The following is a 12,031-nucleotide window of genomic DNA, read 5'->3' on the forward strand; positions in this document are numbered from 1 at the left end:
ACTTAATGCTGCAAAGCTGTCTGCATACTCAGTGAAAGACAGTGGGGAGATTTACTGTATGTCCTATTTTTCCCTGTCACAGTGCCACCAACAATAATAAATGAAGGAACAGTGGATGACGTTAAAGTGAAAGAGAAGCAGAATGTTACCTTATCATGTGAGGTGACAGGTAAGTTGATTCACCTTTAATGAAACAGTGTCCCTGACATACTACATATTACAATATTACATGTAATTTCTTCTCAATTCGAATTATTGTGTCCATATTACTATAATTAAATTCAAGCCTCCTCTACTAACTTATTTGCTGTCATGTGAAAGTTTTCTGCAGATTTAGAACAGTTACTTTTACATTTATTCAAAATGCATAGGACACCTCACACATACTGCACCTCATATAGCATTCCCCCCTTCTGGAGTATAAGCCAGGTCAAACCGTCTGTGGTGTGTGTGCCCACTGTTGCCTAGGTAACCCAGTTCCAGAGATCAGCTGGCTGAAGGACGGGAGGCCGCTGCTAGAGGACTGGCGGCACCAGGTGCTGTCTCACGGGCGCTTCCTGCTCATCGCGGGCGCCCAGGTGGCTGACACCGGCAGGTATAGCTGCCTGGCCTCCAACAGCGCGGGGGACCGGAGCAGGCACTTCAACCTCAATGTGCTCGGTATGAAAGACCCTCTTAAACTGTATGCGTGGTCAGTAGGTCACGTCAGATAGCACTGGAAATGGGAGCCTGGTTCTAACTGACAGTTCACATTAGCATGTTAGTGCCATTAGCTCAGGAGGTATGAGCGCTCTTCTGGCAGTCAGAGGGTTACTGGTTTGTTATTCAATTCTGTAACCAGTGTGTGACAGTAACAGCTGGCCTGTTCTGTGTTCAGTGTCCCCCACCATTGCAGGGTCTGGTCCAGAGGGGTCGGCAGAGGAAGTGACAGTCACCCTCAACAGCCCGACCTCACTGGTGTGCGAGGCCCAGTCCTACCCCCCCGCCATCATCACCTGGCTGAAGGACGGCACGCCCTTTGAATCCAGCCGCAATGTGAGAGTCCTTCCAGGTCAGAGGTCATATTTATTCAGCACAAGCTTGTCATGCAAATTTACATTCAGTTCAATTTAGTTGTGCTTTATTGTCATAAAAAGTAGTCACAGGGAGTACAATGTAAACTTTTCAAACACAAAATAATAGATAATTATTTTTACTCAGTGCTGTTACAGTCTATTGACCAGAGACTGTTAATACGTATCACATGCAGTCATGTCTGACCTGCTGTTTCACACTCAGGGGGGCGTACTCTGCAGATTCTCAATGCCCAGGAAGAGGATGCTGGGAGATACACCTGTGTGGCCACAAATGAAGCCGGGGAGACTCTGAAGAACTATGAGGTCAAGGTTTACAGTGAGTAAAGCACTGCACTGCTGGTCTCAGTAGCGCCATCCTGTGGCTCAGTCGTGTTCACAGTGAAATGCCTGTGTGTGTCCTCCTGCAGTTCCCCCAGTGATCAGTAAAAATGATGTCCCTGGAGAGGGAATCTCACCAAAGGAGGTGAAGATCAAGGTGAACAACACACTGACTCTGGAGTGTGAGGCTCAGGCCATACCCACGCCAAAACTGCAGTGGTACAAAGATGGACAGGTGGGAGCACACACACACATACACACACAAACAAACACACAAACTGAAACACCTATAAATACAAATGCATGAGCACAAACATCCTCACACACATGCACAGATATATTAATAAACACATACCCAGATACATACGCATGCATCAACTTACACATCTACACAAATAAACACAGAGATGCACACACTCCAGCACACTAACACTATTTCAATACCTACCAAACCAACAGAGAGAACTTCTGACATCAGTATTGTTGATTCCCTTGATTCTGATTGGTTGTGACTAAGAGTGCTGTTATTGGTCTCTCACAGCTGCTGAGAGCAGATGATCATGTGACCATCACCGCTAATGGCCGTATAGTCCGGATCAAACACGCCCAGGTATCTGACACAGGACGCTACACCTGCGTGGCTACCAACATCGCTGGGGAGGACGAGAAGGACTATGATGTAAATATTCAAGGTGAAACGTGTTCCAAAAGCTTTAACCTTCTGCCACACTGGCTTTTATATCTCTGCTCAAGATGACGTTGTCCCTAGTGGCCTCATACAGAAACATTTCTCAGATAAATGTTCTGAAATATACACTCAGTGAGCACTTTATTTATTAGACATATTTTTTAGACTTATTGGTCTTCCGCTGCTGTAGCTTATCCACTTAGAGGTTTGATGTATTGTGCATTCAGAGATGTTCTTCTGCATACCACTGTCAGCTTCGACCAGTCAGGTGACTCTTCTCCTGTGACATCTCTCATTAACAACTGCTACTCACTGGATGTTTTTTCTCACCGTCATCTGCAAACTGTTTGAAAATCCCAGGTGAAGAGCAGTTTTCGAGATACTCAAACCAGCCTGTCTGGCACCAACAATCGTTCCACAGTCACTTAGATCACATTTCTTCCCCATTCTGACATTTGGTCTGAAAAACACCTGAACCTCTTTACCACGTCTGCATGCTTTTGTGCATTTAGTTGTTGCCAAATGATTGGCAGATTAAATATTTGTATTAACAAGCTGGTGTACAGGTGTACCTAATAAAGTGGTCACTGAGTGTATATTCATAATTGTTTAGTGAGACGTTCATGGTATCTATATTAGCATGTTGACACGACTGTTTTCTGTCTTCCTGCAGTTCCTCCTAGTTTCCATAAACCTGGGGTGCCTGGAGACACTGGGTCCACCCTGGTCAATGACATCAGAGATGTGGTTCTGAACAATCCCATCTCCCTCTACTGTGAGACCAACGCCGTGCCCCCTCCCACTCTCACTTGGTACAAGGATGGCCGGCTTCTGGCCTCCAATGACAAAGTGCTGATTCTGCCTGGTAAGGGACAGGCTGGGGCTATGGAGTTGGGGGCGGGATAAACTGTGATGTTTCTCTTTCTCACACTGCTGTAGTATCTTCTTTCAGTCCATCTTTTCCTCGGCGTCTTTCCCCGTCAGTCATTATGGTCTTTCTTCACAAGGTTGAGGCATCAAAACTTTAGACACTCAAAGTTTTAGACACACTCAGCTTTGGTTTTTGTTTTTCATACAGTGCATCCGGAAAGTATTCACAGCGCTTCACTTTTCCCACATTTTGTTATGTTACAGCCTTATTCCAAAATGGAATAAATTCATTTTTTCCCTCAGAATTCTACACACAACACCCCATAATGACAACATGAAAGAAGTTTTTTTGAAATTTTTGCAAATTTATTAAAAATAAAAAACAAAGAAATCACATGTACATAAGTATTCACAGCCTTTGCTCAATACTTTGTTGATGCACCTTTGGCAGCAATTACAGCCTCAAGTCTTTTTGAATATGATGCCACAAGCTTGGCACACCTATCTTTGGGCAGTTTCGCGCATTCCTCTTTGCAGCACCTCTCAAGCTCCATCAGGTTGGATGGGGAGTGTCGGTGCACAGCCATTTTCAGATCTCTCCAGAGATGTTCAATCGGATTCAAGTCTGGGCTCTGGCTGGGTCACTCAAGGACATTCACAGAGTTGTCCTGACGCCACTCCTTTGATATCTTGGCTGTGTGCTTAGGGTCGTTGTCCTGCTGAAAGATGAACCGTCACCCCAGTCTGAGGTCAAGAGCGCTCTGGAGCAGGTTTTCATCCATGTACATTATACATTGCTGCATTCATCTTTCCCTCAATCCTGACTAGTCTACCAGTTCCTGCCACTGAAAAAACATCCCCACAGCATGATGCTGCCACCACCATGCTTCACTGTAGGGATGGTATTGGCCAGGTGATGAGCGGTGCCTGGTTTCCTCCAAACATGACGCCTGGCATTCACACCAAAGAGTTCAATCTTTGTCTCATCAGACCAGAGAATTTTGTTTCTCATGGTGTCAGAGTCCTTCAGGTGCATTTTGGCAAACTCCAGGCGGGCTGCCATGTGCATTTTACTAAGGAGTGGCTTCCGTCTGGCCACTCTACCATACAGGCCTGATTGGTGGATTGCTGCAGAGATGGTTGTCCTTCTGGAAGGTTCTCCTCTCTCCACAGAGGAACGCTGGAGCTCTGACAGAGTGACCATCGGGTTCTTGGTCACCTCCCTGACTAAGGCCCTTCTCCCCCGATTGCTCAGTTTAGACGGGCGGCCAGCTCTAGGAAGAGTCCTGGTGGTTCCAAACTTCTTCCATTTACGGATGATGGAGGCCACTGTGCTCATTGGGACCTTCAAAGCACCCTTTGTACCCTTCCCCAGATTTTTGCATCGAGACAATCCTGTCTCGGAGGTCTACAGACAATTCCTTTGACTTCATGCGGGACCTTATATAGACAGGTGTGTACCTTTCCAAATCATGTCCAATCAACTGAATTTACCACAGGTGGACTCCAATTAAGCTGGAGGAACATCGCAAGGTTGATCAGTTGAAACAGGATGCACCTGAGCTCAATTTTGAGCTTCATGGCTAAGGCTGTGAATACTTATGTACATGTGATTTCTTAGTTTTTTATTTTTAATAAATTTGCAAAAATCTCAAAATAACTTTTTTCACATTGTCATTATGGGGTATTGTGTGTAGAATTTGGAGAACAATTTTTTTTTAAATCAATTTTGGAATAAGGCTGTAACATAACAAAATGTGGAAAAAGTGAAGCGCTGTGAATACTTTCCGGATGCACTGTATGTACTTTTCCGTCCAAGCAATTGGTTACACATGATCTTGAATAAATAGTCTCACCCTCTCTCCCTCACCCTCTCTTTTTCTCTCCCCATTGCCCCCCTCCTCTCTTTCTCTTTCTCCTTCTCCCTCAAGTCCCCCCTTCTCTCTCTCTCTCTCACTCTCACACACACGCACATGTTATTGTGCAGTCAGGAAGTTCTTCATGTTGGGTTTTTTTGGACGGTGGGGGGTTGGGGACTGTGTATGCACTGTTTGTCTTCCATAAACAGTCCTATATGTCTACCCAGGGGGCAGAGTGCTACAGATCCCCAGAGCTCAGGCAGAGGATTCTGGGAGGTATACGTGTGTGGCCATCAATGAGGCCGGGGAGGACTCTATCCAGTATGATGTCCGAGTCCTGCGTGAGTAGTAAGAACCATTGCAGATAACATCTGAGCAACTTATCACTGAATACCAGACTGCACTAGGCATGGGAAAGGAATGGAAACTTATGGGAGTCTTGGAAAAATGTGATAGCCCAGATTATGCACAACCTCTTTCTTGAAAGTAAATATTTTCATTTTGAAAGACTGCTGGAGTATTATGAAGGGTATAGGTCATGGTTACATTTTCAGTTCTTTGTTGTAAAACCCTGTAAACTGAAGCCTGTATCGAGGCTAATTCTAGCTTAAGAAGTGAAATCGGGGAGGGAATGGAGAGTTATGTTGCTGGGCATGTTGTGTTTATTAGGATGTGACCTTCATGTGTTTTTGTGCATGTCACAGTTCCCCCCTCCATCAGGGGTGTGGACGGGGATCTGCCCGATGAAGTGACCGTGCTGGTCAACAAAACTGCCCTGCTGGAGTGCCAGGTGGATGGCAGCCCCACCCCCAAAATCTCCTGGCTAAAAGACGGCCGGCCCCTGACACCAGACCACACACACAGACTTCTGTCCAATGGAAGGACACTGCAGGTGAGAGAGAGAGAAGTGAGAAGAGAGAGCAACAGTGAGTGAGAGAGCGGGAGAGGGAGGAGGAAGGAGAGGGAGAGAACAAAGAAAGAGCAAGTGTGAGAGACAGACAGAAAATGAGTGAGAGAAAGAACGAGAAAGAAAGAGAGCTTTGGTTTACTGTAGAGCCTTGAGCTCTGTTTGCTGGAGAACATCTGGAGAGCAGATACATCTGATCCATCTGGAAGTGTTTGTCACTTGACTTTTTGACACTAAAGCTGTGCTGGTCTTTGTTTGCAGGTGGTCAATGCCCAGGTCACTGATACTGGGCGGTATGTGTGTGTGGCAGACAACATGGCGGGCACCGCAGAGAAACTATTCAACCTGAACGTTCATGGTGAGTTGAAGACAGAAACTGTGAAGGCTCATCTTGAGTCAGAGTGTGCATTGCTCTTTGATTCTGACTGTCTTTTTAATATGCAGCTCACAGGTCCTCTTGGGCAGGTAGACTCTCTACCAGGGTTGCTATGCTGATATCAAAATCCCCAGCCGAAAGCATATAGTATGTCAGCTGAAAAACAGACAAAAAGTCTTTACAGTCCAATAAAATCAGTGACAAATCCACCTGGTTTGGCTGGAAAAGCTACAAGTGGCATTATTGCCCTGTCCTCAGGTGATAGTGTGCTTTTGTGTCCTGCAGTACCCCCCTCCATCGTGGGAGTGAACCCTGAGAATGTGACCGTGGTTGTGAACAACTTTGTCTCTCTGACCTGCGAGGCCACAGGCTTCCCCCCTCCAACACTCAGTTGGCTAAAGGACAGGGGGCCAGTGCAGGCCAACGCCAATGCACTGATAATGCCAGGTGAGTCTCATTCACACTGTACTAACACCAATGCACTCATAATGCCAGGTGAGCCTAATTCACACTGTACCAACACCAATGCACTCATATTGCCAGGTGAGTCTAATTCATACTGTACCAGCGCCAATGTACTCATAATGCCAGGTGAGTTTAATCGATATCAGCTGATATTTTTTGTACTTGGATGACAATACCCATTGATAGCTATCTTTTCAGATTTCCTCATCTCTAGATATTTGTTTAATTTGGTCTATGACTCCTGCTGCTATTCAATTGTATACATACAGATGTCTTCACATGAAATTAAATATGGAAATGAATCTGATCAGCAATGAATGAGTGCACTGTTGAAAATGGCTTAGGCCCCTGTGTACGGTGCCGGCTCTGATGGCCCCTAAGGGGCCCAGTCTGAGGGTCCTGCCATGTCCCTCCCCAGGCGGCCGCACCCTGCAGATCCCGCGGGCGAAGATGTCGGACGGTGGGAAGTACAGCTGCGTGGCCATTAACCCAGCCGGAGAGGCGCAGAAGCGCATTTTCCTCACCGTCTTCGGTCAGTGTCCTCCACCTCCGACCAGCAGCCCTGTCTCCTCTGGCCCTGTCAGCGTGGGGGCCTGTGTAAACACTGCTGCCTGGAGAACCTCACGCTTGTTTGGGCTCCGCTGTCTAATCAAGCTGTTTTTAACTGGTATAACTCTGGCCGTATATCTGGAGATGGGGGAATGTAAGCCATTTCAAATATGCGTGTGAAAGGAGATTATGTGTAAACCAATTCCTCGCGCCCTTGGGATGAGTATAAGTGATTTGTGGACTCTGGTTGCTGGGGGGAATATTGGAATGCGCTGTATTTCTTTTAGCAGGAAAACACCTTTAGAAAAGGGACTGACTTGGCACAGCTTGGTGCTAAGCCTAAAATATTTGTGCTTGCTATGAATGAATGCGCTTTGCTACCACAGTACCCCCCAGCATCAGGGACAGCGGGGGGGACTCCCCAGTGGTGGTGAGCGTCCGTGTGGGCAGTTTGGTAATGCTGGAGTGCGAATCCAATGCGGTGCCCCCTCCCACCATCACCTGGTACAAGAACGGGAGGATGGTGTCCGAGTCGACCAACCTGAAGATCCTGGCAGAGGGACAGATGCTGCAGCTGAAAGGGGCTGAGGTGAGACCCAGTAGCAGGGATTGTCGCTGTTACACCCTTACCCTAAGGGACTCATTCACCTGTGCCCCTGTCACTCAGTGTTACACCCTTACACTAAGGGGCCCATTTATCTGTGCCTCTGTCACTCAGGTGTCTGACACAGGCCAGTATGTCTGCAAGGTCACCAACATTGCAGGGCAGGTGGACAAAAACTTCCATCTCAACATCTATGGTAAGAACCCTCAGATGGTGCGACATATTGCACCTCAACACTGGTATGTTCTTAAACCTATAAGGTGTAATATCACAAGGATTTCATTAGCATGGTATCAACTGAATATTCTAATGCTGATGTAATGGAGTAATGGAAACAAAACAAAAAAATCTAGTCTTCAAAGGGTTAGGTACTTGGGCATACAGTAGGTGTTGGTTGACTTTATTAGAAGGGGTTACTGATTAGGAAATATCTTTGCTGCTCCCGTATACAGTCCCCCCCACCATTGATGGCCCTGCAGATGAGAAAGTGCTGGAGACCATCAGCAACCCGGTCACATTCGCCTGCGACGCCACCGGCATCCCCCCGCCCAGCCTCACCTGGCTGAAAAACGGCCGTCCCATAGGTGAGCACGCTCAGCCAACCCGTCTCGCCTCATGTTCCTGGAGGTCTATCTGGTCTATCCGGTCCTGAGCACAGTGTCACCTGCTTTCCTCCCCAGCGAACTCCGAATCCCTGGAGATGCATATCCTGTCGGGGGGGAGCAAGCTACAGATCGCCCGCACCCAGCTGTCCGACAGCGCCACCTACACGTGTGTGGCGTCCAACGTGGAGGGCAAAGCCAGGAAGAACTACCACCTCACTGTCCAAGGTGCGGCACTCAGCATAGTGCTCTAAGGGCCAGCTGTACTAAGGCTTTTGCGCCGATTTTCAGGCGTGCATATGACGAATTCTGCCCAGGAAGTGCTGCACAGGGCTAGAACCGCAGTATCCATATGACCTAGGCGAGTCATCGCAAGATGCTCTTCTGTCCTTAATGCATATGCATTTAAGGGTGGAGTCTGGTAGGGATTTCTCTCTCAGAGTAAAATGTACCGTATCAGTATTTTACCCATTATCACTCAGTACGTAGGTATGGCTGACGAGCTGTATGTTCAGCTGACTCCATGGCAGAGTTTGACAGGGTCTATCTCCCCCAGTTCCGCCCAGCATCACAGGCTCTGAGCTGCCCGGTGAGGTGAGCGTGCTGCTGAATGAGAGCATGCAGCTGGAGTGTCGAGCCCAGGGGACCCCGCGCCCCACCATTCAGTGGCTGAAGGACGGGAAGGCCCTCGTCAGCTCCAGACACGTCAGGTAAGGCTGCAAAAGAGAGGTACCAGGGAGGTCCACATACTGCATCCCTGATGGGCTCCTGACCCCAGTAACCTCTCTCTTCAGAATCAGCCCAGATGGCAGCACGCTAAAGCTGACGGGAGCGCTCACCTCCGACAGCGGGAAGTACACCTGTGTCGCCACTAATGCTGCTGGAGAGGAAGACCGTATATTCAACCTCAATGTGTATGGTGAGTCAACACTATAAGCAGCTCTCCCCGTGGTCTACCGTTGCGGAATGACCTCCCTCTCTGGATGAGTGGAAAATTCTCCCTGCCAATCATGTTTTCAGTTTTTTCTGAGAGCATTTTACTTTTAATTGTTTTTCTGAACCTTTGGGCCTTTTGACTTGATATCAAGTGATATGAACACTGACAGCAAAGTAATGAAGTGGAATGGTACTTGTTATTCTGTTAGAACTAGAGTTCAGCAATGCAGTTATGTCTTTTGGATTGCACAGTGCCACCTACTATCCAGGGGAGCAGTGAGACAGCCAAGGAGCTGACTGCTGTTCTGGACAGCTCTATCAACATCGAGTGTGTTGTCACTGGCTCCCCTCCACCACAACTCAACTGGCTGAAAAACGGTCTTCCCCTGCCGGTGTCTGCCCAGATCCGGCTTCTGTCTGCTGGGCAGGTCCTCAGGTGGGTTATGGATCATTTCCACTCATTATATCACTGGCAGGCTTATTATCTGTTATGTTCTACCTTTTGCTATGTACAGCATTTGTCTGTGGTGGTCTGCAGTGACCTCTGCTGGCTGACTCAGATTTGTATTCGGATGGGTATATGCATAAAAGATTACCTCTATCAAGCGTACTTGCTTAATTAATCCTTATTTGTGTTCCCTTAGAAATGCGGGGTCACTGGGTCATTGTGAGCTGGAATAATTTCTGCATTCATGAATAATTCAGTGAGGCTGTCAGCGTATTCAACTTAGATCTTCTCTTTCTTGGTCAGGATTACCCGAGCCCAGGTCTCTGATGGTGGTACATACACTTGCGTGGCATCAAATCGGGCTGGAGTCGACAGCAGGCACTTCAACCTGCATGTGCATGGTGAGTCCAGTTGTTTCATCTCCAATGCTTTCTCCATAATACAGTCACATTTACCTCAGCTACTGCAGAGATGTGCAGGGACTGCTGGTTTTTGTTTGCACCTTAAATCATTGTGTGTTTAACATGGCTTTATATCACCAAATGCAGATCGTGGTGTTATGGACCAGGACCAAGGCTGCAGATCCTTGTACTGAAGTCTACTGACATTACTTTTCTGAAAGCTATTGCTGAACTGGTGTACTTTACTCTTTGGCTGCATCAAGTGTCTTGTATCGGGGAACCATAAAAGCATGTGAAGTTAATGGCCATGACTGTTTCTCTTGTATCCTCTCAGTTCCACCCAGTCTGGACAAAGCAGGCAGCACCGAGGACGTTACTGTGGTGAGGGGTAACCCAGCAACGCTGCTCTGCATCACGGATGGGAGTCCCACACCCACCATCTCCTGGATGAAGGACAGCAAGCTCCTGCGGTCGGGCACCCATGTCACCATAGTCAACCAGCGCACCACCATGCAGATCACTCAGGCCCAGTTGGACGACACGGGAAGGTACACCTGCGTGGCCTCTAACGAGGCGGGCGAGGCCAGTCGGCACTTCAACCTCAAAGTTCTGGGTAAGTCTGGTATAGGACCTGAAGCAAGGCCATTCACTGCAAACTCCAAATATGACTTCAGTACCATTTGAGCAGTTTGGCCTAATGAGGCCCATTTTGAGCTGTGCTTTGGTAAATCAAGCCCCTGAGTAAGACTCACGCAGGACAAAGGCTTGTGTGAAAATGCTAAGGAAAAAAGTAGCAGAAATATAGAAGGTCACATTCCCAGGGCTGTAGTTACCTTGCTGTACATGAAGTAACAGGGTCCTTGTGGAGGCTTACAAAGTGGTACTCTAGCCCAAAGCCCCAGTCCAGTATTATAATAACTTCATATCTAGTTTTCTGAACTTATTGAATAAAGAGACCCTTAAGAGGACTTAATAATGCACTGGCAGCAGCTCAAAGACACTTTCCAGGATATGTGACTTCTTTTGTGCCTAATATTTCTCCCATAGACCCTCCACGCATCAATGGTTCAGGCCTCCCTGCGGAGGTGTCGGTGGTGGTGAACAACGTGCTAGAACTACTGTGCGTGGCCACGGGAATCCCCACTCCTACCCTCACCTGGATGAAAGATGGCCGTCCCCTCCCACAGACCGACAGCACCCGTGTTCTGAGAGGAGGGGAGGTGCTGCGGGTAGCCTCCGCCCAGGTATCAGTGCTGTTCGCTGCCATCTTGCCACCCCCCCACCATGCCACCTTGGCTGTAATGTACAATAGCTGTCTCTATGTTCTCTGAATGTTTTGTTTTAGTTTGGGGGTTTGTCTGTCTGTGCTATAGGTTGAGAACACGGGACGGTACACTTGCCTGGCCTCCAGCCCTGCAGGGGACGATGACAAAGAGTTCCTAGTCCGGATTCATGGTACGTCTGCAGAAGAAAGTTGGTTTACATCTGTCTATCTATAAAGCCTTAAGAACCTTTGCTGACATCTGCTGAGATATTCAAGTACAAGTTTATGAAACTGCTAGGTTTCAGTATGGTGATATGCGCTCCAGTCGTATTGAATTCTTACTGTAGCAGTGGAAACTATGGACACCAGGGTGGTTTTGGCAGTAGCCTCAAGGAAGGAGTGAGGGTAGGAATTGTTTCCGCTCCCCTAATTGCATTGCGTTCTTGCAGTTCCTCCTAACATCGCAGGCGAAGGTGGACCTCAGGACATCTCTGTACTGCTGAACAGACAGGTGACACTGGAGTGCAAATCTGATGCAGTGCCACCCCCTACACTCACCTGGCTCAAAGATGGGGCCCCACTACAGGTAAACCTGGCGTGTGTGTGAGCTTGATTCTGTGTCTTCGGCATGTATAAGTGTTTTCTCCTCATATTTGCACATGAAGAGT

At 47.8% G+C, this 12,031-nt stretch overlaps 1 protein-coding gene across 1 annotated transcript in view; it reads left to right on the forward strand.

Moving 5' to 3' along the window:
- Positions 1–12,031, forward strand: part of hmcn1 (hemicentin 1) — a 96,855-nt gene that overhangs the window by 65,749 nt on the left and 19,075 nt on the right. Inside the window, exons 48-71 of the mRNA XM_061237250.1 lie at positions 83–169; positions 469–660; positions 878–1,051; positions 1,279–1,392; positions 1,484–1,629; positions 1,936–2,086; positions 2,756–2,947; positions 5,039–5,152; positions 5,516–5,703; positions 5,980–6,076; positions 6,380–6,541; positions 6,978–7,091; positions 7,495–7,697; positions 7,827–7,908; positions 8,165–8,296; positions 8,393–8,542; positions 8,871–9,024; positions 9,109–9,233; positions 9,503–9,686; positions 10,002–10,099; positions 10,434–10,712; positions 11,147–11,343; positions 11,473–11,554; positions 11,813–11,949. Coding sequence (XP_061093234.1) covers positions 83–169; positions 469–660; positions 878–1,051; positions 1,279–1,392; positions 1,484–1,629; positions 1,936–2,086; positions 2,756–2,947; positions 5,039–5,152; positions 5,516–5,703; positions 5,980–6,076; positions 6,380–6,541; positions 6,978–7,091; positions 7,495–7,697; positions 7,827–7,908; positions 8,165–8,296; positions 8,393–8,542; positions 8,871–9,024; positions 9,109–9,233; positions 9,503–9,686; positions 10,002–10,099; positions 10,434–10,712; positions 11,147–11,343; positions 11,473–11,554; positions 11,813–11,949 — 3,554 coding nt within the window. The remainder of the gene's footprint in view (positions 1–82; positions 170–468; positions 661–877; positions 1,052–1,278; positions 1,393–1,483; positions 1,630–1,935; positions 2,087–2,755; positions 2,948–5,038; positions 5,153–5,515; positions 5,704–5,979; positions 6,077–6,379; positions 6,542–6,977; positions 7,092–7,494; positions 7,698–7,826; positions 7,909–8,164; positions 8,297–8,392; positions 8,543–8,870; positions 9,025–9,108; positions 9,234–9,502; positions 9,687–10,001; positions 10,100–10,433; positions 10,713–11,146; positions 11,344–11,472; positions 11,555–11,812; positions 11,950–12,031) is intronic.

The sequence above is a fragment of the Conger conger genome, chromosome 4 (assembly GCF_963514075.1).
Source record: "Conger conger chromosome 4, fConCon1.1, whole genome shotgun sequence".
NCBI lineage: Eukaryota > Metazoa > Chordata > Actinopteri > Anguilliformes > Congridae > Conger > Conger conger.